Source organism: Arachis hypogaea, chromosome 13 (assembly GCF_003086295.3).
Source record: "Arachis hypogaea cultivar Tifrunner chromosome 13, arahy.Tifrunner.gnm2.J5K5, whole genome shotgun sequence".
NCBI classification, from domain to species: Eukaryota; Viridiplantae; Streptophyta; class Magnoliopsida; order Fabales; family Fabaceae; genus Arachis; species Arachis hypogaea.
Genome location: NC_092048.1, coordinates 59,049,773 through 59,075,131, shown reverse-complemented (window position 1 = coordinate 59,075,131; position 25,359 = coordinate 59,049,773). Strand labels below are relative to the sequence as shown.

Sequence of the window (25,359 nt, the reverse complement as noted above, 5' to 3'; positions counted from 1 at the left end):
AGAATCCAAATCTAAACCCAATTTCACATCAAGAGAATCCAAATCCTAAATCTAAACCCAATTTCCATTAACAGAATTCAAAATTTAATCCCAATTTCATAGCAATTTCATCAAATAAAAATCAGAACATATATTCTCAATTAATAGAAAATCAGAAATATCCAACTTATTGCAAGGTGGTCGGCTACGGAGCAGAGGCGTTGCTGAAGTAGAGTTGCCGTCGACAACGCAGATCTAAGGTAGAGGCGTCGCGAAGCAGATCTGAGGCAAAGGCATCACGAAGCAAGCCGTGAAGCAGATCTAAGGCAAAAGCGTTGCAAAGCAGATCTGAAGCAGAGGCATCGCGAAGTAGAGGAAGAGGCGGCGAAGCTATGAGTAACAAATAGTGAGCGACGAAGTGAGCGGCGGCTGTGACGGAGGAAGATCAGGGACGATGATGTGAGGGACCCAGAGGGAGGAGGCCAGCGACACCGTGAGAAGGAAGATTGGAAGGACTAAAGGAGGAGGTGGCAAGGTGCTGGAGAGATTGAGTGAGGGAGAGGCTCGGGTGATAGAGAGGGAAATGAGAAGAGAGGCACGGAAACTGATTTGAGGTTGGGGCTAGTGTTTCAGCATATCATAAATGTATAAATAAATAAATAAATAAATATATATATATATATATATATATATTTTTGTAATTTCAATTTTATGGGTATTAAACGGGTACCCACAGGGAGGGTACCTCACTCCCTGCCCCCGCCCCGTTTGTTACACAGGTACCCGTACCCACCTCCCATGAAAAAAAATTACTCCCCAAACCTGCTCCCCAGCGGGTAAATCCTCACGGATATCTGCCCTGCCAGGGAAAATTGCCATCCCTAATCCTTTGCAATAATTTTTTCTTTTTAAAAATCTTATTTTCACTAGCGGTGACAATACTGCCCGAACACACGGGTATCCACCCCGTCCTACCCGCATCGGAGCGGGTAATTACTTCCCCAATGCGGGACGGGTTTTCTGCCGGACGGGGTCTTGGCCAGAGCTGAGCTAGGTTTAGGTAATACCCGCCCTATATGTATAATATATATAATATATGTAAAATAATTAGTTATGTATCATATTTAAATTTTTACCTTAAATTTTATGTATGTGATGATAGTTATATAAATTTTAAAATTTTATTTTATTTGTTGGATTTTCATAATTATAGGAGCGGGTAGGAGTGGGGCGATACCTGCGGAAGTGGGTTAGAATTCAACTTTTTACTACCAGCGAATAGAAATGGGACAGGCTCTATGCGAATTATTGTAAAATGGGAGCAAAAATTCATTCCATTGTCACCCCTAATTTTCACATGAGTAATTTGGTTCAAAAATTAAGGATCAGTTTTGAAATGATCATTTTAATATAGTTGTAATATTTAAGCAATTTCAATTTTAGACTAAAATTTTAAGGATTAAAATAATATTTTATCCTATTTTTTTCGACGGCAAAAAGTTTTAAAATGGTTCTTTATATATCAATGAATCAAATGAAGATCTTTTATGAATTTTAAGAAATTGTTAATCATTTCGTTTTAAATTAAAAAATTTGTAAAAATACAAATTTTTTAAAATTTAAAAGAAACACAATTTGAATTTTTATTCAATTTTGATTTTTTGTATATTTTATTCAAATTTAAATAAAAAACTATTTTTTATCAACATTTATATTTTAAAATTAATCATTTATAATTTTAAGTGATTAAATTATTACAATTACTTACATAAAACTAAGAAATATCATTCAGCAATTGAAAATAGGAAAAACTGTATTAAATACTTGTTTAATTTTTGCTTCCTCAATTTCGCTAATAGTACACAAAAATGTGATTTTTTATACTATCATTTAAATTGAAAACTAAAAAAATTTTGAAGACTTTTTGCACTGCGAAAAACGACAAAAACATTATAAAAGGCTTACAATTTATGAAAAAACATAAAAAATAAATAAATAAAACCCATTTTGTATCCTGTGAAAAACTTAAAAAAAAAAAATCATTTAGCAACCTACAAAATTTTACCCAAACTAATCATGCTTTTTTATTAAGAAAACCAAACCTTTCCGCCACTTTACAAATACTTCGAGCCATGGTTATCGGAAAATCAATCCGGTTAAGCTACTGGATCACTGAATAAATAGTTCAACCAATAAATCACTAATCATACCATTTGACCTGGAATAATTAAATAAATATAGTATAATATTATTAAATAATAATTAAAGTATAATTAAAACAAATCATATATATATATTAACACATCTTAAGAATGAAAAGTGAACATTAGCTTGGTTCGAGATTCATTTGCTGCAGCTTGCGTATTTAAAGTTTCAAGCTTTTCTTTAGCATCTTACAAGTCACACATCGACTAATCTAACAGAGAAGTGCACATGTACAGTTTGACCGCCCGAGCCGCACCGGTCTTAGTCGAACCGTCCAATTTGCAGCGCTTTTGGCTGATGTGAGCACATATATATCTATGATTCACCTATATGCGCCATTTTGAGGCATTTTATGACTCTGGTTTTCAAATAGAAACTTTTCAGCCGTAGAATACTATCATAATCATTTTTTTCCCAAACTCCGTCAACGAAACAGACCTCATGTTACATACTATACGCTAGTCCCAGCAAACGTCAATGCGAATGACGGGAAATAACAGGTACCAAGCAACATGTAATCCCTACTTAAAAGCAAAATGTTACAGACAGCACTAGAGAGAAAAAGAATGAACAAACATATATCATCTAAACTAGGTTCAGTGCAACCTAGTCAACTCCTCCACTCTTTTGCACAACTCTTCTACAGAAACACCCACTGCCTGAGAAACTTCATCCATCTTACTACGGTTGAGATCAAGAAACGATTCAATTAAATCCCCATCCAAAAAATTCTTGGCTTCCACAGTTTTCTTGTCATTGCTAAATGACCTCCATTGCTCATGACTGAGCCCTCCAACACCCTTTATTACCTTCCTCAAGCTTGACTGAAGCTTCTCCAAGAACACATACTGATCATGAGGGAGGGAAGCTATCACCCCGATCACGCCATTGATGGTGCCAAATATCACAGTGGGAATTTGGCCCACCTCAGAATCAGGCAACCGCATAACAAGGGAACCGTGGCGAAACCGATTGATAAATTCTCCAAGGTGATACTCACCAACTACTTCAAGACGACCTCGTTCCTCATCGGTGGCACCTTCACTATTTTTCCGGACAGTAAAGAGGTTGAAACTATTTTCAGCACCAAGGTATATGTCATCATCAAGGATTTCAACAGCAGACATCCAATTTGCATTATAATCACGTGCTCTTTCCTCAATAGCACCTTCTTCATGCTGGTAATAAACAACGTACGAAAAATCATGTGCTATTATAAATTCAAACCACAGAAAAACAACTATTTATGTTTTTCATCAAATTAGAAGGAACACAAGTAGAACAATACAGATGAGTATCGAGGATGTATCTAATGTGAGCAGTGGTTTATTGTAAATGAGCTTGCGACCATTTATGGATGCTTTAAGTTAATAAAAACTATATGATTCCTTGAAACAGTGAATTCAGGTTTTATCCTTGACCACCAATGTAAAGTCCAATAACCCAAATTTACTTCTTTAGTCCTCTTACACACAATTAACCATTCCTCTCATTTGATCCTCTCCCTATATTTTCTATTATATTTTTCTATATATATCGAGAGGAGTGATTTTTATTAAAAGTGAAAAAAGCCAATAATTGCCCATCCATGGATGGTCAAGATTTTAAGTTAGCAAAGATCACATGGTCATGCCAAAAGTCACATTCATGTCAAATTTAATGATCAACATTTATATTGTTAAAACTGAAGATAAAGGTAGTTGAAGCTTCAAAATAATTTTCAGCACTTACCTTATATATTAACAAGGAAATTGACTTCATTAAGTCACCAACTACAATGAAATCTCCCCTAGTTTGAACATATAGAGCTAAGATGTGTCCATGATGTCCACACTCCGACTGTAATTCATGGGTACCATCATCCCGGAGCACCCACTTGTAAAGCTGAATTTTTTGATTAATAGCAGCAAGCAGTTTACCGTTAAATGCATTCAGGCAGTAAACAGCTCCTTTTGTCTCCTTCTCAGCAATAAGCTGGAGCTTTCCATCCTCAACAGCAAAAACAAGAATCCTTCCCTGCATGTTTTTGAAATAAAGAGAAATAAATGTAACATCAGAAAATATTTTGCGCAGGATAATGCTGAAAAGAATACATATTAGACAATCGTCAACTTACCTTGCTCGGTTCATTTTCCTCTGGCAATACATATGCAGTTCCAACACAGTAATACACGTTACTATCATCTGAGAAGGAGCAGCTAATTATGAAGCAACCATATTCGTAAGTATCAAGCGGATAAGTTGATATGAACTCAAAAGTCTGGTCATCAAGCAAGCGCACAAAGTGTGTCTCAGGCTCTTCTGCACTTGGGTTGTATTTCAAACTACAAATAGCAAATGTCCTGGACTGCTCCTGATGGCAGATACGCCTTGCATGCTCTCCCAGTGGGATAGAGCGAATGTGAAGTTTCTGTATGTCGTCAATGGTACCGATCGTAAGTTCTCCCTCTTTGGCAATGGCAAGACTGTTCAACAAATGGACACCACTTCAGTAAAAACACTACCAAGGATCTTTGCATCAAAATTACAAGACCAATAGAACAAAGAAATATAACCAATTTTTAAATGTCAAATTACCAGAGCCTCACATACCTGTCTGGAAAAGCAGCAGAATTAAACGGGCACATGTGGCTCACTTCCTTCAGATTCACGTTACTATAGAGTAACTTTTTGTTACTACTATAAATCACAGTTGGTCTATCAGATGCAGCGAATACATGAGTGGTATTCTTGGACGAGAAAGTTCGTAGCGTAATGGGCTGTGTCCCAAGAGATACCTTCTTCCTATCTGTTAACTCACCAGTACTTGTGTTTAACAGAAAGTTTAAGAGATGGCCATCACCAAGGGCACATAGCAAGTAAGATATCTGTAGAATATAAATTTCAGACCACAATCACATGAAAAGAAATGTTAGGAAATAAAAAAGAAAAAGAAAACACTGATGAAATGTTGATAGAAAGCCTAGCAATATGTCATATTAGTAGGCAACATGAAAAAGTGTCGTGGAGAATTGTAAACAAATATTATCATTTGTTGCCTAATTATCATCCATGACAGGGCAGAAGTAGAAATTCTGAAATTGCAAACTAAGTATAGAAACATGAGGAGCATTCCAGGTCTAGCATATCACCCACAACTGCTAGTGGGAATACCAAAATTACAACTCCAAAAAATTGAACTGCGCAAGTCCAAAGTATTTCCAAGCATAGAAGTACAGAAAACTAAAGCAAGAAATAATAATAGATTTTATATATATATATATATATATATATATATATATATATATATATATATATATATGTTGACAGGTTGAGAAAAAAGCAAGAGAAAAATCACAACAGATCAAAACGAAAGCCTATATGACAGGTCAAGAAAAGCCTACCCCTTCAAAAGCACAAAGAAGAACAGATCGGGGTATGATTTCTCCACCTAAAGGCTCTTTTGTAATGAGATTCAGGTCAGGGAGAGAAAATATTCTAACACTAATGTCAGTCCACATTCCTACTGCTGCTAGATTACTGTGATTGGGGTTTTCTCCTATTGGGTTTATGTCCAGGCACGAGATCTCATATTCCAGTTGGGCATGCTTTATTTCCTGCAGTATTCCATCTCCAATTTCCAGATATACTAAATGTCCACCTCCTGTGGCCAATAAAACCTGTATCAACACACGAGTTGTAAGCAGTACTGCAGTATTCTTATTTGATAAACAGGAGTAAGTGTGTAATAATCACTAACTTTTTGACAACAAACATGATCTTATTCATCTGTATTCTCACAATAATATCTAAATATTGAAATGCACGTTAAGACCATTTCTATGTTTCTGAGGAAACCCGGAAGAACAAAATTTAAAGGAATGGACAACTAGGGACGCAATAAAATCCTCCAAAACAGAAAACACGAGAAAGGAGGAGCAGAAAAGGCAAGAATGAACCATAGCAGTCACAAGTTATAGCACCAAAAAGGTGGGCGGAAAATCACCACCAAGAATCCAAACAACAAAAGTTTATCAGACTACCTCTTAAATGTTCCTTTGGTAGTCTTTCTACTTGTATTCTATGATTAACCCAAAGAAAACACCTATTATCATTACATTCAACTTAAGTGATCCCTAGTCAGTCCTCAAACTACATTTCATTTTTCCTAAAGATTCCGAAGATACTCATGATTGAAATCAAGTGAATGAAGTTGTCCTACATGTGTGACTTTCAACATCGAGACAGAAAACTAGAGGAGCATTTTTTATGATTCATCCCATGGGGAATATAACAGATGCATCCCCTTAATTTGTTGATCTGATTTTCAGAAATTATAAATAAGTGAAGTTGAACCTATTCATCTGCTGTAATAAATGCTTAATCACATAATTTTACATGATGATGAAAAATAAGGATCAAACCTGGGTAGCATTTGCAGTTGCAACATTAATTGAATAGCCTGATGGTGCATGCCATTCGTTTCTCAGTTCTCTAGTTGTGGAACTGACCAACCGAACCGAGCTTGAAGTAACCTACAACAAGGCAGTTATGATTACCAAAACAATATAGAAAACTATAAGAATGAACGGAATAGCAGAGTATTTTGATGCATCAATATCAAGGACGTCATTCAGCAATCGCAAACAAGCAAACAAAACCTCTGCAGTCTGCACAGTTCTGCTAGTTTAAACTGAGGACAGAGAAGAAATTGAACAGTTCTCCAGATAATATAAGTTTGGACATCAAGAAGATTAAGCCGCCACTACTTGACCAAAATAAAAGAAAAGAACGAAGAAATTTTTCAAAGCAAGTGATATTACCAAACAATTGTCACAGGAGTCATAAACTTAAAAGTGCAATTAATAGGATAGATTAAAAGAATACAAAAAAAATGACAACCCAAGAGTAAATTTCATCAAGCAATGCGAATGACAAAACAACTCCAAAACATTGAAAGTCTTCTTTAATATGACATCCATTTTGATTAATCTTTTTTTTTTTGGTCAAATTAATTTTAACCAAACAAAGGTGTCAATTCGAAAGGAAGAAAGAAAAGCACCATGGCAAAAAATAGGTATAACCTACTTGTACAAGTTGATTGTGAACTGCATCATGGCAAAATAATGACTGTACTTGAGAACAGAATCCCTCGATCTCAGTTTCCTCCAACTCATCCTCAAGATTCATTGCTAAGATCCTTGTTTCACTTATAAAACTCACAACCAAAAAGGTATCGAAAAGATCATCTGTTGAAGATCTTAGAGACCACATCCCTTTGATACCTTGAAGTTCTACTGATGCCTACATATAAATACATCAAAGAATTAGTATTTTTCAGTTACTTGGATATATAGATTCTTTGCTTTTGCACAAATACAGGTTTGTCTTTATTAGAGTATTAGACATTTTCTGTCATGCTAAATGGGGTCGTGCAGAGTTGGGAAAGAGCTGACCTGTTCATTAATCCCTATTCCATTACGAACAACACGGAGAGAACCATCCTTGTAAGCTCCAGAACAAGTCACAACCTGACCTTGACCTTGTCTTTCAAGGTCTACCACACAGAAGTCAACGATCGGCCCCAAATTGACATACCTCTCCAAAACTTCTACATATGAACCTTTTGCATCAGGCTGTTGATTCAGCTTTATAAGCTGTATTTCAACCATCACAAATTCTTAACTGTTAATGTCCAATATTTATGAATGAAGAAGTAAAACTAACAGCACAAATATGAAACCATTCACTTCAAAATTCTTGAAAGAGGCATGACATCAGATATGAAAATGAAGATCTCTCCCCACCCTAACCCTATTGAACATTAAAAATCACAACACTATAAAGTACATTTAGTGCATACTGTTTATTGTAGCAATGTACATAAGAAGACCAGAAGCAACTCACAAACCACCAGTTACCACTATTTAGCTATTCTTTTTTTTTTTTCCCAATAGAACACATGAATGAGTCCTCTTATTTCTAAACGAAAAAAAAAATTCAAAGATATACACCAATTCAATCAATCAGAACAGGCATGAACGGGTCCTATAATTCCTATTCATTATGAGCCCATGCTCTCCAAACTACATTCAAGTAAGCAGTTGCAAATCATGATTCAACCCAACCTAAGATAAACCTTTCATACACAATTTCCATGTTATCCAAGTTGAGTTTCAAAACTGATACTTGGGGAGTACAAGTTTAGGATACAACTGAATTCCATAGGATTCTGAAATTAAACACAATTTAAAACAAGTATCCATTTTATTACCACACCTGCGAATCTCCATAACTTGAACCAATATACACAAATGCATTATCAAGATATGATATGGTAGATGCAATAGAAGTCTCTCCAAGAGGCTCAATTTTTAGTCCTGTGACCCTGCAAAACAAATATACAATACATAGTATAAGATTCAACAACAGATCACTGACTGATCATTTTTCCTTCATGGAAAGAATCTGTCTTAACCAAAATATCCTATGCGCAAGGACGTGAGAACACTATCAAGGAAAACTGAAGCATATGAATAAATGATCACGTACTTCTCTTTCTCATGGGTTATTACAAGTAAACTAAGCAACCCAGTATGGTCACCAAGTAAATATCTAGAACCATCAGGATCAACCCGTCCATAGGCTTTAGTGATAGACTGCAACACAAACATAAAGCAAATTAACAATGGAACAACTTGGATCATTTGGATACAATCGATGTGACATCCAAAATTCACAGTAGAAGATTCAAAAGGGAGTATCAAATGCTATATCAAAACATACAGGCCTGATTGGGATAGCCTTAAAAGCATTAGCACTGCAGTACACTATGGTTTCTTCTCCAATAATAAGTACACCACAAAGAGGTGGGGGAACTGGTATCAATAAATCAGCCCCATTATCAAGGTTGTTCTGGGACCATGGACCCTCAACAAAATCTTTATCCTTCAGAGAAACCTCATATGTTTTAGCATGACGAGCATCTTTGTTATCCTGTCAAATGTAGCAGAAACATTTCAGTACATAAGTTACATAATATGCCAGACACGCAGCCAAAGGCTGAACCTGCAATAGTGCAACTATGACATGCATATAACTTGCACCCTCTAAAACACTCATTCTGTCTAAACTCGTGATAATTCTAATAGAATTATGAGCACTGCTGGTAATAGAAAGCAGTGACTATGTATATATATATATATATATATATAGAGAGAGAGAGAGAGAGAAGAGAAGAGGGATTTGGAATCTGCAAAATTCTGCTATTGAAAACTGATTCTCTATGAGCTCTCTCCTTGCTTATATTGAAGTGCAAGGGCAGCTGGTGAGGGACGATAATAGGGCTTCTAGTTCATGAGTGAGTTACAACCTAGTCTAGCTGGCAGTCCTAGCTAATTCAATTAGTTACTCTCTTAATATAGTTGGGGAGAATTCTCTAACTTATTCTAGCTCACTCCATTATGTCCTCTGAAACTAGGCTCCCCAGTTTCCTGCATATCTGTCAGAAGCAGCTTTGATCTTAGATCCACAAATTTAGTTTTTAACACGGCTTTAGTTCGCAAGTCAGCAGGTTGCTGATCAGTGGGAATATCAGCTACTAACAGCCTTCCTTCCATTGCTCTTTCTCTTAAAAAGAAAAAGTTCAACTCCATGTGTTTTATTCTGTTGTGAAGAACCAAATTGTGAGCCAACATGATAGTGCTGAGATTGTCACAGATCACTGATTCACTGGTCTGCATATGGGCACCCCTATCTCAGTCATAAGGGATTCCAACCAAATAAGCTCAGCTGTAAGGTCTACCATGCTGCGGTATTCAGCCTCTGTGCTGGACCTTGTAACTGGTTTGTTTCCGGGGCCGCCGAGAAATAATGTTTGGTCCAAGAAAGACACAAGCACTAGAAGTTGATCTTCTGCCATCTATAACAATATCCTCTTAAGCTCAGTTCTTTCGTGAGGGATGGCCTGATGATTCCATACTGCTGACTGCCCACCAAGTACCTTAAAAACCTCTTTACAGCCTTTCAATGACTCTCCTGAGTTTCTGCCACAAATTGGCATGCATTATTTACAGTAAAGGCAATTCCAGGTCTTGTTACAGTGGCATACTGTAGCTCCAACCAGACCTGTATTCAGAAGGATTAGGTAAACTAGCGCTGCCTGATTCTGTGAGCTTCAAACCCAGAAGAATAATAGGAGTAGCAATAGGCTCAGCGTTATCCATATTGAAGTGTTCCAAGACATCGCGAATATATTTTTATTCAGAAAGAATAAGGAACTATCAGATAGGTTTTGGACCTCAATTCCTAGAAAGTAATTAAGATCTCTCGAGGAAAAAGCCGTTGTCCAACTAAGAAAGAAGCTCCCAAATGAGTGAAGGAGAGGATCCAATAACTATGATGTCATCAACATAAACTAAAAGGTACAACGACAAGCTTGCCCTGTTTCTGCCCAAACAAACGTCACACTGGGAATTGTTGAATCCTAGAGAACGAAGGGCAGCCATTAGAATCTCAAACCAATAGAGAGACTTGTGGAGTTTGCACACTTGCCCCGTGGCACAAGAAAAACCTTTTGGACAAGTCACGTACACCTCTTCGTGAGTACCCCAGTTAGGAATACATTGCTCACATCAAGCGGACTTAGCTTCCAGACTTGAGTAGCTGTAAGGGTTAGAATGACCTTTATGGTTGCTGGATTAACTACGGGTGAGAATGTTTCAGAATAGTCAAAGCTGACCCTTTAAAGGAAGCCTTTTGCAACAAAGCGCGCTTTGAATTTCTGAAAGCTGCCATCAGAATTCTACTTACCCCGAAATGCCCACTTATACCCAATCTGCTGCCAATTTGGAGGAAATTGACCATGACCAGGTTTAGTTGCAATTAAGGGTTTGGAACGCGTCTGTCATGGCGGCAAATCACTGAGGCCAAAGCTTCTTCAACTGTTGTTGGCTCTAATGATGCAACAAACATTGTGTTTGGAATTTGTGGGTGAAAGATTTTACTGTGTAGTTTAAAGGCCTAAGTTTGTGACTGAATTTATGTTTTATTAGGCTGAGGTGGTGACATAATGGCTTGTTTAATGGTTGGTTTAATAGGCTGGATATGTGGGGGTTGTGTGACAGTGTTGATTGGAACAGGTGTTGGAAGGATACCTCTAGTCATGGCTCGGTCAGAGTGTAGGAGAGGGTATAGAGGGACTAGATGAGGGTGCATAAGATCTGGATGTCGTTGGGGTAGAAGAGGGGGTGAAAGCAGTAGAGGCAGTGGTAGGTAGAGTAGCTGATGTAGAGATTAGGTTGCTGTGATAGGTGGTGGCGTAGCTAAGGTTGAAGAATCTGGGGTGTGAGATAGAGTGGTTGGTGTGTGAAGTTGAGTGTTTGATGTTTGAGGTTGAAATGTTTGAGCAATACATATTGGGGGAGAACCCTGTGAAGAAGTGGGTGCAACATTGGATGATGATGCATGAGATGGATGGAAAGATGCATTGGAATGAGTGGGATGCAACTTAGTGACAGGATATATGCATGATGCATTGGATGATCGAGTATGTGATGAAGAGTCCTTGTAGGGAAAAGCATTTTTATGAAATATAACATCTTTTGAGATGAATAAGTGGCCATTAGTGTCCAAACATCAATAACCTGTGTTCAGAGCTGTACCCCAGGAAGAGACATTAAGAAGTGTGAAAATCAAAATTATGCTTGTTATAGGGTCTTACAAAAGAAAAACATGCACACCCAAAAACTTTGAATTGCTTATAATCTGGCTTTTAGTGAAACAATTTTTCAGAAGGGGAAGGGGCTGCAGATTTTCAGGAGGGATTCTATTAATGGTGTAGGTGCCAGTTGCCACTGCCTCATCCCAAAACAAGGCTTGCGCAAGTAAGGTGAGTGCGGCAGATCAGCCTGTCATCAATGCCTTTTTGTTAGAGATACTGTGAAAAACTTCTGAATTCCCACACCAATCAGATTGGATGGCTTTTATTTTTGTACCAAGCTGAAGTTCAAAAGAGGCTTTGAATTTTAAGAAAGCTGGAAATGCTTCAGATTTTAGTTTTAAGAAATATGCCCAAGTGAATCTTGAATGTGCATCAATGAAAGCTACATAATATCTATAGCCACTGTTAAACAGCAGTAAGTAGTAATAGTAGGGGAGGAGAGGAGCTTTACCAAGACAACAAGCAGAACAAGATTCAGAGAGAAGTTTACTCATGTACGGAATCTTAAGAGTTTGAGAATTTTCAAAACAACATTAAGAGAGGCATGGCCCAACCTATGGGGCAAAGACTTAAGTTATCTGTTCCTTATGAACATTGGTAAACTGCTCTCTTATGTGCAGCATTTACATTTTTCTTATTTTGCATAAAGTGCTGGAAATTGGGGAGAAGATGTTGCAGCTTAAAATGTGGAATGCGAGACAGTCCAAAGGACATTGAGTGATTTACAGTTCTGCCAGCTCAGAAAGGAAATTGAGTGATTTACAGGAATACTCCCATAGGAATCAAGAATCCTTCTACTTCCATTTCTATCCATATTAAGAGAAAATGCAAAGGAAAAAAGCAATATCAAAAGCTTTCATAATTTTGATCCCCCTTGAATTCATTGTTAAACAACGTAATAAATGAAAGAAAGCAGCACAGCACAGCAAGCAGCAACTCATTCAATGCATTTATAACCTAAAAACTTCTAATGAGAAGAACATAGCAGAATTGAAACCTGGTAAAGAACCACAATTGTTGGCTTTGAACAACCATAAAGGAATTTGATATCCAAAACTTGGAGCTCCTCAAGCCTGAAAATATATACATCATGATTTCAGCAAACTAAAATTTATGTGAAAATGAAATATAAAAGAAAGCCAACTTGAGAAAATTAACAGAAAGAAAATAATGGAAAACTGATTAAGATTATGTGAAAATTTAACTTGACAGAGGTTAATCATGTTTTAAATGGTCATTAATATCTGTTATGCAGTAAATAACCACATCAGTGGTAACTGTGAACTGTCTTAAATTGTAAAATATAGACCAGAAATACCATCTTTATTTTTTTAAAAAAATTATAATGAAGGCGAGTTATACAGAAGAGGATAAGTTATCCTCGGATAGATATAAAAGAGAAATCTAAGATCTAAAAGGATCCCTTTGAATATCAAGAAGTAGTACACCATCAGATAAACCATTAGCAAAGCAAAAAAGGAGTAATTAGGTAATAGTGTAATACTATCCCAAACAAAAAAATAGCAGAAAATGGTTCGTCAGAAACCCTAGAAATAGAAAACACCAAAGCACTGCAAAAACCAAGGATTGCCACAGAACATTTGCTACATTGTACAATCCCAAACCTCTTGAAGTAGTGCCTACTAAGTAAAAAACTGATGTAAGACCATGGGACAAGCTCAACAATTGATCCAAAGAGACCATGGGCCAATGCAAAACAAGATAGGCACCAATTTGAAATCTAAGATGCAAAATCATACGCATATTAACATGAGAGCAATTGGGAATCACAGGATGAAAGGCGGAAAAAGAAATGCTTCAGGATTCTTGGGAAGCATGTTTCATAAGAAAAGAGGACAGGAAACAAAATATTATGATTGTTGCAGATGATAGGATTCCAGAAAAAAGAAAGAGGATTCAAAACCATATTCCAAGACAATTGATGGAAGGAGAGTTATAAGGGGAGAGTTACAAGGACCTGGGCAGTATGAGATACCCAAATTCACACCTAGTATGAATCATTTGGTGTTGTATGAAGGGGCAGTTCTCCTCCCCTTGTAACAATTAGCTTTTCTGTGGCTTTACTTTGTTGCATATCAGAGGGAAACTGAGAAAAGCTGATCAACTTCAAATCTGCAGCTAGACTTGCGGGGTTTGGAAGTAGTAAAGATCCAACCACATTGTGAAGTATACGCCACTATTTGGACTATTTGGTTGGAGTATAATGTATGCACCTTCATTGACATCTTCTAACAAGCTTGTTTTACGGGATAGGATTAGAAGCCTATCATCTATATGGTGTAAAGCTCATGATATTTATAGGGGACTTTCCCTCTAAAATATGTCGAGCGATTGGTAAGTTATATTTTATAGATAAATCTTTTTCTGCTTTGCTTTTGTATAGGGAAACTCTCATCCCCAATCTTGTATTATCCGCGCCTCATCTTAATGAAATTTTTTATCCAAAAAATAATCTTCAAATCTAACTAGTTATTATTAGTATAATTCATAGCCTCAATGCAAGACATGACAGTAAATTTAGTCCTATATATATACTACAAAAAAGAAGATCGGATACCTAATATTAAATGCTTCTTTGAGTTGTCCTCTGTTGTCAAAAGGAATAACCTGGTAAACAAAAGAATTAAAATAAAAGTTTAAAATTAATGGGATTGGTCATTTTAATTTACTATTTCTACATTATTCAAAAAAGTACATACTTTAAACAATCCATCATATAGGTGGAGTCCAATGAGTCTGCAATCAGGATCAATAATACCAATCTGCAGAATGAGAATAACCCAACTAATTAACTGCATTCAACACTAAATAAAACATTAATGTTATCACAAATATCATAACTTCATATGAACATGTCATAAAGATAGAAATGGAACACAATTCGAGCACCTGACCGTTATCTGTAGCACGTCCTATGCGATCGGAAACATCCCCCATTGCTCTGAATAATAATGATATGGAGAATTAAGCAAATAAACAAGATAAATATTACTGATCTAAGGCAGAAGGAAGGTGTCTGATGGGCCACCTCTAGGACACAAATCATAAGTATAGCCTAAAATTTAATCAAATAACATGAATTTCACATCAACTGCAAAATTTATGGCTCCTATGTTTGAACTTTTTCTGAAAAACAATTGCTCCTTTCTCCAGCATAACCATTACCGGGTAACAAGCTCAGAAGTTTCAGAATCCCATTGAAGAACACAGAATTTGTATCTTTCAGTTGCAATGAACAAGAAATCTTGTGCTTCACCCTGATTGATACAATAACGGAGCCATAAACATAAATATTTCATCCAAGAATAAAACAAAAATGCAAATTAACTCAAGAAGTATTGATGTTTTTGCTCACATGAGAACGGAAGAGTTCTAGTGTTGCAATTCGGCCATAGATAGGAACATCCAACATCGGCTGCACATATAAAAGTTATATTTATCTCATTCTGTTGCACATTCATACAAAAAGCAACACAAAAATTTCAAGAGATTAATGTAAACAAAGATGTAAACAAAGATGTTGGATGAGGTTATAAGATGTTTAGTGGGGTGCGAGCAATGTTGCCATTACATAAGTGACCAAGTACATCTGCATTGGCATTAACCATAATCTGTATGATGGGCTAGTTGAGATGGCTCAGCAATGGACAAAAACTATATTATTGTGTCCTAACCGAACATAATGATACAAATTCAAACAAACACTATGGTATTTAGATTGACTGTTTGCTCTTACAACTTAACCAAAAAAAGAAAAGCCATTAAAGAGAAAAACCAGCATGAAGATACTCATTCTCTTATAACAAGGAATTAATTCCAACATAAGTATGACAGCCATCCATTTCAACAACTTCTTAGAAATAGAGCAACAACAATAATTTAGCTTTTGATCATTGATGTACAAACGTGCTACAAGGATAACTAACTTTTAAGTTTAATTTCACATTCTCTTTTTTTTTCATAATTCAAACCCCCTCTCCCCCCCCCCCTCTCCCCAAAAACAAAAAAATCAAGACAAGTAAAATGTTCATTTTCCAAATTCAAAAGGTGAAACAACAGGGCAAAACAGTTAAAATTACAAGAAATGATGCTCAAACAATTTGATACCTGCAAGCCCTGAGGAGTGAGCAAATGAATCTCAACACGGGTGCATTTCCTGTATTAATAACACAAAATTAATGCTTTATTTTTCACTGAGCATGATTCAATTGAACAAATTCTAATAAAAAAACCAACCAAAAAAGATGGAAGAAGAACCGAATAAGGGTTTAATAGTCCTTACGCAATGATGAGATTGAGGTCTTGGGGGCTGGTGAAATTGCCGACACAAGAATGGGTAACATTGGTGGGTTTGTGAGCGGTAACCACGTAGTTCCAAATACTCATCTTCTTGCTAATGGCGGAAACAAACGCAAGCCCAAATGACAGAGATCCTAGTTCAGTTTGTAAAAATACTATATATTGTTAAGAAGGAAGAAGGGATAGTATAAGACCGATTCATTGTAGATCAAAACCATAGCGAAAATGAAATATAGCTAGGTATGCATACAATTCAGCCAGTGCAGTCTCATGAGCATGAAACATTACCCCCTTCTACTATCTTTTAATGATTCCCATGCATAAATTGTATTTTCGGAAACAAATTTCTTCCAGGTAATCATACATAATATGATTCTCAGTCCCATCAATCACCCAAAGAGTCAACAAACAAAATTTACAGTTCTAAATTGACATCCACTACCTCATACTCATACTCTCAGTCACTCACTCAGAAGAAAGAACAGAAAATAAAATACATCTTTTTCTCCCCAACATCGAAGCGGCAGATACTCAGATATAGACTACCTTATACCTTAAGAAGTGATCTAATATTAAATCCACTTACAAACTTGTTGGAATCAAAAGAAAGTGAAAGTACATATCAGATTATCGGGAAGTATCTTTAGTAGCTCATAACAAAGCCACAACATCATTGAAACAGATAGATACAAGTCCTAATTGCAAAACAGGAATTTGCAGGAACATCTTAAGCAAAAGTATGTATGTCCTCTGACAAATGAAAACAAACAAGTAACATCCTATAAGCACAAGATGTAAAAAAACCATAACAAAATCAAAGGGAGAATGATATCCAGATGAAGAACGACTATATACCCCTAATTACAAATTCAGATTTCAGCAACACCATATATCTACAAAGACATTGCAATTCTGAATTTCTTTTCTCACGTGTTCCAAGACTGCAACACATGCTCGATTTCCTTTTTCTAATAATAATCATCAATTGGTCTTAATGCTATAAGGTTACCTTGGAAGAATTACATCTCATTCTCAGGTACCACATCCAAAAACAAATAGCAAAGCTAATATTATATTTTAATATCAATCATCATCGATAAGATTGAGCATGACAACCTTACATAAAAATTAAAAAGCTTACTTAATTTGATCAACAATGGGATCATCAATTTTATCAGCAATGTGATTAACGATCAGCAACAGCATCACCAAATAGAAAGCAGAATTTCACTTATAACAGAAGCCACATTAGCACTTAATTAACAATAACACATCGATCAACAATAAAAAATTAGAACAAATGTAGCCAAAGAAAAAAACAGTAGTGGCGGGAAAGCGGAGCACACCAGCGGAGTGGATGAGGAAGCCAAGCAGAGAGGCGAAGAGGAGGCAGAGAGCGGCGCAGAAGAAGCACAAGCAGAAGAGAAAGGAGGTCGCGGCGGAGAAGAAGCACAAGCAGAGAGAGGACGCCGCGGCGGAGCAGAGACACTATCAGAGAGAGTAGCAGGCGAAGGCGGCGGAACAGCACCACAAGGTCACAGACGACGGAGGAGCCACGCAGTATTCAGAGAGGAGAGGCGACGGCGGCGTGCTAGGACGCGACTAACGACGAGGGAGACACCGGAAAGAACAAAAGCAGGGAAAAGAGAGAGAAGGGAAATGAGGGGTGACTGGTGGTGATTCTTGCTAGGGTTTCATTTTGTTATTTTGTGAAGTTTCAGGTTTTTTTTTTTCCTTCTAGATTCCTATAAAATCGCGAATGGTAATGCCGGGTAAATCAAGAAATAGGAACTAGGAACAGCAGTAGATTGTCATTTTAAATTTTAATAGTTTATTTAAAGGTGGAAACTCATGCGAGAGGTTGATAGTTAAGAGCTATTAGATGAAAATTTAGTTAAATTAGTCAAATTATTTAATGACTTTCAGTTATTCACTTTACGTGAAGTTGACTGCACCTGAGTTTTCACCTTATTTAAAATATAATAATAAAATAAAGAGTTAAAATTTATTTAATTCATGCAAATACAATCTTTTTTATTTGTAAATAAAACATATAAAATAACATAATGTTGTTCTCTTTTCGTAATTTTTATTTAGGTTTTGATAAATAAATATCAAAATCAATCTCTATTATTATGTGTATATTTGAGTGTTATCAAGTTGTGAAAAAAAGTTTCTTTTATGTGTTTGAAAAATTTTTAACGTGAAAGTAAAAGTATTGAAAAAATTAACCGAAAAAAAATATCTTAACATAATAAATAAACTATATTATTGTATTAAATATAATTAATAAATAAAAAATAATTTTTTAAGAGATATTTAAACATCAACTTATTTAATTCAGTCAGTTCACTCATTTACTTAAATAAGTATTGTGATTTCAACTCTTATTTTAACGACGTGATAAAAATATATTCTATTTTTAATAACGACAAAATTTTCTCAAAATATTTTAAAATGTAGCAAAAGTAACTAAAAAATATTATTATTTTATAAATGACAAATGGATTTTGTATTCAATAAATCTATTTAGTTCAAAATTTGTATGAATATTTTGATAATTATTTAAAAAATACATATAAAAAATAGACCAAATTTTGATCTTTAGCAATTTTTTTCAGTTCTTAAAAGAATCTTTTGTTATTGACAAAAAATACAAAAAAATCTACTTCGTTTAAAAATAATAAAAAATTTAAAAGAAACACAGGTAAGGTGGGCAGTGTAAGAACCGAGTTTAATTAAGTGTCTAATTAAGTAATTAAAATTGTGCAAATTGGGTTCCAAAAATTTAGAACGAAAATTTGAGGATTTAAATGTGATTATTGGACTCAGTGGGTTTTTCTGAGTTAGAAAATGTATTTTCTGCGAAAAACCGAGAAAAATCGCGAACCGACAGTCGAACCGGTCAGACCGGTTCAAGTGTGCCCGGTACTGCGCAAGAAAAAGTGAAAACAATCAAAATTCTTAGAAAAATATTAGAAATGGAAAATCGGGTGTTAATTTTAAAGGTTTGGCCCAAAGTTGGGCCGAACGGGCTAAAAACGCTAACGGATTGGACCGGGCCCAAGTTGGGCCCAAGCCCAACATATATAAGGGTTCATTTAATGAACCCATTTCAACAACAACACTCAAAACCATGGTTCTGAAAACCGAACCGGACCCAGCCGGTTCAATCGGATTAACCGGGAACCGGTCACCTAGCCGGTCCGAGTAAGGTCAGAAACCGTCTGGCAAAAAATCGGTAAGAAAACCGGCCGAACCGGCGGTTAACCGATGAACCGGAAGAACCATCCGATTTTTTAGCGGTTTTTGGTTTGAAACTTAAACTTCTAAACGGCGTCATTTTGGAGGTTAAAAAAAAAGGAGGAAAGGCTAAACGCCTAAACAACGAAGCCCTAATCTCAGTCTCACCCCAGAACTCCAGAAGTGAGAAGCCAGAAGAGAAATCACCCACGGGCCACGATCGAGCAGCCCCTCTTCGCCACCGCATCCCACCGCCATTGCCACCGCATCCTACGGCCACAGCAGCGACGGCGTTGACCACGGCAACCACCATGGCATCCCTTCTCCCTTCTCCCTTCTCCCTCACTCTCATCAGTCTCACTCACCCAAATCCCTAACCCACTACGGTGCTACTTCCCTCTCTCTCTCAGCCAGCAGCAGTCACCGCCTCTTCGTCTCTCTCTCAGCCAACAACAGCAGTCTCCGGCGACCCATCGTCCGACAAGCTGACCACCATTCTTACCTTCCCTCTTCTCTTCTCGCCTCTCCTCTTCCCTTCGAACACTTCTGCCCCCCACTCATTTCTCTTCCCTCTTCTCTTCTCGCCTCTCCTCTCCTCTTCTCTTCTCGCCTCCTCTTTTGTCGCCGTTACTCACTGCCGGTAAGTAATACTCTGTTATTTACTTATTCCTCCTCGCTGCCTTCTGATTTTTTGTTCATGATTTTCTGATTTGTTTGTTTGCTGGATTCAAGATTTTGATTTATTTGTTATCTGTTCATGATTTATTTGTTTGCTGGATTCATGATTTTGATTTTTTATTTTCTGAGGTTATTTGTTCATGATTTATTTGTTTGATGCTTCATGATTTTGGTTGCTGAATTATTTATTTGTTCATGGTTTTATGAGGTGATAGAGCAAATTGGAAGAGGAGCATTTGGTTCTACTTTTCTGGTTCTTCACAAGTCTGAGAAGAAAAGGTGAGAACACACAAAAGCCACTGTTTATCTTTTTGTTTTTCTTCAAACAATACAGTATAAACACTTAGAGAAGGATGAAGATCGTTTTCTCAGTGAAAAATTGGACAACCCCATGAACAAAAATTCAATCTTTTCTTTGAGTTCGGTTGTTTTATTCCTGTAGCTATGATGTGAACTGCCAAACCACTCAACTCTTTTCATCTAAAGCTTATATTAGTACATTCCATCTTACAAGTCAATGTTTGATCGTGTGAATATTTTGTGGCCTTCTTTTCAGGAAATATATCTTCTGAGTCAATTTGAACATGAGAACATAGTTAGATATCTTGGCACAGACAAGGTATGCTCAAAATTTTTGACTGAATAAATATTAGTTCTTTATCTATTGAGCTAATGTGGCAACTCTATATAAATTGTTATAGTTTGATTACGTAAATGATGATTGTATTTTAATCTTTATTTCTCAGGACAATAACATGCTATACATCTTTCTCGAGCTTGTAACAAAAGTATCATTGGCAAGTCTTTATAGAAAGTATCATTTAAAGGATTCTCAGGTTTCGGCATACACAAGACAGATTCTAAGTGGTTTGAAGTATCTCCATGATCGTAACGTGATTCACAGGTAACATTGAACTTTTTAATTCTATCTTACTACAATGTAATAATGATTTTACACCTCCAATATTCTAATGAAAAAAAAATGAATTTCTTATAGGGACATCAAGTGTGCTAATATATTGGTTGATGCAAATGGATCCGTGAAGCTTGCATACATGTAATTGTTTTTGTTATAATTTTATTTTAATATGAATTCTAAATTTAATTTGCCTAATTGATTGCACATACAATTCTTTTTCTCCAAATATACTTTTGTTTTGAATAGTATCATTCAATCTATTTATACTTTACAGCCACAATTTAAGTGTTGCTAGATGATATGTACACAAGCCATGCCAATTTAAATATTCTTTTGGGTTTCTTAGGCTGAGTTTGGTAAAGCTTTTTCAAGAGGTGCTTGTGCTTTTTAAAAGCACAAGCACGTCATTTTGCGTTTGGTAAATTAAAAAGCCCAAATGCTTGTACTTACGGTTTTTAAAAGTTAGGGGTGCTTTTGAAAGCATCTAGGAGGGAGCTTTTCAAAGCTGGCTTATGCTTACTAAATTTTTTTCATTTTTCTGCACATATTTCTCGCTATTATATTGCCATTGAAATCCTCATATATTTCTAACTTCTCATCCTAACCTTCACAAATTCTAACACAATCTTCACATATTTTTTATTTTTCAACCTAATCTTCATATACTTTTTATTTTTTATTTTTAGTGATGATATTTAGGATAAAATAAATTTTTATAATACTTATATAAAATTTTAAAGTTAAAAAATAAAAGAATTTATTTATTATATTTATGTTTATTATGAATTTTTTATTTTAACATTATTTTATTTTAAAATATTATATAAATTTTTAAAAAATTTGAAAAAAAAATTATTTTTTGTTATAAACATGTTTATTATAATTTTTTCAACTTTTAAAAGCTGTTTTACCAAACATAATTGTGATGCTTGTACTTATTAAAAGTCATTTTTAATTTGATTTTACCAAACGCAAGTGCTGCAGTTTTTAAAAAGCTATCTTTTAAAAGACATCTTTCATAAGCTACTTTTAAAAAGTAAAAGCTTTACCAAACCAAGCCTTAGTATCACTATATTTCTCTTCCTTAATGATCTATGAAGTTGTTTAGTTATAAACTTTGATGTTTGAAGTTGTTTGTGAACCTCTAATATTTGGATAATTTATTATGTGAAATTTTAAATTTTTTTTAAGTTAGAAATTATTGAATTTATATATTTAAAATTATTTTTAGGTTTTTTAATAATTTTATTTAATATTTAATTAAACCGGTTGAACTCCGGTCGAACCAATGAACCATTGAACCAGTGACCTCACCGGTTTATTGACCGGTCCGGTTCTCGCAACCTTGCTCAAAACACAACACCACCAGCTGAAAGAGAAAGGGGGAGAAGAGAAGAGAAAACACTATTCATCATCATCTTTCCAAGCTCATATCTTGAGCTATAGAGCTCCGATCGTCGCACCGTTTGCGGCTACGCATTCCTTGTGAAGAGCTCTACGAAACCCACCCAAGAAACTGGTAAGAAAAGCTCAAATCTCTCAGTTCTTCTCCCCAAAATTTTGGATCCTAGGGTTTGTGATTAAGTGGAATTTTGTGATTTTTGGGTATTTAGGTATACTCTAGCCTTTTATTAGCATTGGGTTTGGCTTCCAAAACTGTTGGACAAGGTAAGAGGTCTTGAACCTTTGTGAAATTTCAATTATGTTGAGCCATAGGTTGAATTATTGTAAATTATATGTGTTATAGCTTGAAGTTGTGATCATTGGAGATTGTTGGAACTTGTTGGTAGCTTGGATTGTGGTTGGAAGCTAGCTTGTGCTCAATTGGGATTTTGGTTCATATTGGAAATCGGCCAAGGTATGGTTTCAGTTTTCTCTATATAGTATATAATATTCATGGACACTTAGGCTAGTGACCCATAGGATAGGTTTGAATTTAAATGGTTGTTGAGTTGTTGAATGATGATGTATGATGATATATGATGGGTTGATGAATTTGATTAATTATGATTGATGATAATATGACGATGATGAATGATTATATGGATTGAAAAGTGAATGGTAGTGATATGTGTGATGTTGAGATTGATGAAATGGTAATGTGATTGGAAAATGTGAATGAGGATTGATTATAATGTGACACATTTAATGTTAAGGTTGAGAAGGATGAAATGTAAAGGAAAAAGTAGTAAGAATGGTGCAATATGTTGTAAAGGGTAGATTTTGATGAGAAATGGAGTTTGGAATGGTTTTATTTGGTTTTGGTTTGTTTGAGTTGTGAAAATTAGGAAATTGGTAAATTGTGAACTTTTGGTAAAAAGAGAATTTTGGTGAACTTTGTCTGATCATAACTTATGCCTCAGTTTTCAAATTTTGTTGAAATTTAGTTAGAATTAAAATTCAGTGACAACTCTTCAAATCGATATATAGTTTGTAAGATTTGGATTATTGTAGAGGAAGTTATGATCATTTAAAGTTGGGTGTCAAAATCTGAAATTCTGCAAAGTTACAGAATTTTGTGATTTCTGGTATGTGTGCACAGACAGCCTTGTGCGCATGCACACCCCTGCAAATTTTTAAACCTGTGCGCATGCATAGCCTTTTGCGTACACACACATAGGGGAATGGCTTCTGCTTAGAGTGCTAGCACAACTTCTGGGCGCACACAACCAATGAGGATTTACAACCTGTGCGCACGCACAAGTTGGGAAGGGTAATCTGTTGAGGACGCTAGCACAGCTTGTGCGAGAGAACAGTATTGTAAATTTTGGTACCTGTGCGCATGCACACCTCTATGCGTACGCACACGTTTTAAAAATCTTTTTAGGCGTGCGCACGCACACCCTTATGCTTACGCACACGCCCTGTTTCTCAAGCTTAAACTTTGTTTTCAACTATTTCACCTTTCCAACAAGACTGTAAGCTTCTGTGACACCATTTTAAGACTCTTGGGCTTAAGTTTGGGTATGAGAACATGGGAAAAATCCTAAGAGATTTAATTGATATCATTATGAAAAATTAGAGAACGGAGGCTTAGGTTTCTGGTGTACTGAGGATGGACTTGATGGCGTGTGAAGGTAGATTGGTATCTGAAATGAGAACTGGTGAACTGTTGAGTTCGGAACGGAAATGAGAATTAATAATAGTTGAGATGAGTCAAGGACTCGGAATGAAAATGTTGATTTGACAGTGGTTGTAATGAGTCGAGGACTCGAATGTGCAATGATGAATCATTGATGTATTGAAAATGTTTTCTGAAAAATCACTGAACTACTATTTTATATTAAGAGTATGAGACGCTATGCGCTCGGCAGGGATGGTGGTTAATCCCACCTGTCGAGGTAGCGGCGGCGGCGTAAGGACGGTGGTTAATCCCACTTACATTAAGATGTGAGGTCTGAGGCAAGAGTATCCCGCTCGCATCCCTTCGGATCAATAGAGTGTGCAGACAAAAAATCTTGGACGGTGATCCGAGCACCATATCTCGGGATTTCCCAATGCTGATTCTGAAGGGCGACATCTCCATGTAGATGTGTCGGGTTGGTAGTTGAACCGACAATGTGATATCACAGCTAGTAGGACAGGCATTCATCATGTGCATTTTCTATCTGTTTGTTTGCTTTGCCGACTTGTAATTGTATGCCTATTTGTATAACATGCCTAATTGCTACTTGAATTACTTGCCTTACATGCCAATACTTGTGTTTTAATTGCATTGCATATTAATTGTGTTTTCTACTGGGATTGAGGAGGTTCGGAAGACGGTGACGATGAGATCGCATGGAGGATAGGTTGGCGAAGGCTGTGGGACAGCGGAGAGTTATTAGTTAGAGAATTCTTTAAGTTAGAATACACTTTTATTGTATTATGGTTTAAGTTATGCTTTACTGTTTTAGTTATGCCTTAAGATTGAATCTTGTGAAGGATATGAAGTTCTAGGATGGCCTTTGGCGTCTCGGGGTCTTATATCCTACATCATTGGGTACTGTTACTATACTAAGAACCTCCGGTTCTCATACCATGTTTCTGTTGTATTTTTCAAATGCAGGTCGCAACCCACCTCGGTGAGTTATTTGGATGGTGACGGAAGCGGGGGATCATGATACTTTTGGAGACTTTTTATTATTTTGTTTACTTATCTCTCACTTTTGTATCTTGCTTTTGCCTAGAGGCTTATATTGAGAGAGAAAAACTTGTATAAGCTATTTTAAATTTTTGTTTCTGTTTTGTCTGTATATATGGCTAGCCAGCTTAAACTCCGTGAGCCGTGGCTAGATTCTTATGATATTATACTCTTATCTATTGTTATATTGTA

At 36.0% G+C, this 25,359-nt stretch overlaps 1 protein-coding gene and 1 long non-coding RNA gene across 3 annotated transcripts; one reads left to right on the top strand and one right to left on the bottom strand.

The window, feature by feature from the left end:
* Positions 1-2,252: 2,252 nt before the first annotated feature.
* On the bottom strand, positions 2,253-18,011 carry LOC112738424 (DNA damage-binding protein 1a). 2 transcript variants are annotated; one of them, XM_025788879.3, is made up of 20 exons: positions 17,551-18,011; positions 16,188-16,338; positions 16,013-16,061; positions 15,261-15,320; positions 15,071-15,162; positions 14,795-14,846; positions 14,605-14,667; positions 14,463-14,512; positions 12,882-12,957; positions 8,950-9,159; positions 8,716-8,822; positions 8,443-8,551; positions 7,620-7,820; positions 7,252-7,467; positions 6,588-6,698; positions 5,568-5,843; positions 4,777-5,051; positions 4,301-4,649; positions 3,916-4,200; positions 2,253-3,362 (listed from the first exon to the last, which is right to left on the bottom strand). In XM_025788879.3, exons 2-20 carry the CDS (start codon positions 16,289-16,291, stop codon positions 2,781-2,783), a joined length of 3,267 nt encoding a protein of 1,088 aa, XP_025644664.1. In that variant the 5' UTR covers positions 16,292-16,338; positions 17,551-18,011; the 3' UTR covers positions 2,253-2,780. The 2 variants fall into 2 exon arrangements, with proteins under 2 accessions (XP_025644664.1, XP_025644665.1); XM_025788880.3 differs by having other exon boundaries at positions 16,188-16,359; positions 17,551-17,953.
* Positions 18,012-20,662: 2,651 nt separating this feature from the next.
* Positions 20,663-21,177, top strand: LOC140178163 (uncharacterized). The gene is made up of 3 exons (XR_011870407.1): positions 20,663-20,744; positions 20,872-21,029; positions 21,123-21,177. It is a non-coding gene; the product is annotated as an uncharacterized lncRNA (long non-coding RNA).
* The last annotated feature ends 4,182 nt before the right edge of the window (positions 21,178-25,359 follow it).

What these genes read in the sequence shown, in the direction of transcription:
- LOC112738424 (XM_025788879.3), bottom strand. Translation starts at nt 16,291, where the DNA reads ATGAGTATTTGGAACTACGTGGTTACCGCTCACAAACCCACCAATGTT. An exon ending in ACTTCTGAGCTTGTTACCCG is followed by an intron (nt 14,847 to 15,070) that starts GTAATGGTTATG and finishes ATTATTATTCAG; the next exon opens with AGCAATGGGGGATGTTTCCG. An exon ending in TCTGCTGCTTTTCCAGACAG is followed by an intron (nt 4,650 to 4,776) that starts GTATGTGAGGCT and finishes TTTGTTGAACAG; the next exon opens with TCTTGCCATTGCCAAAGAGG.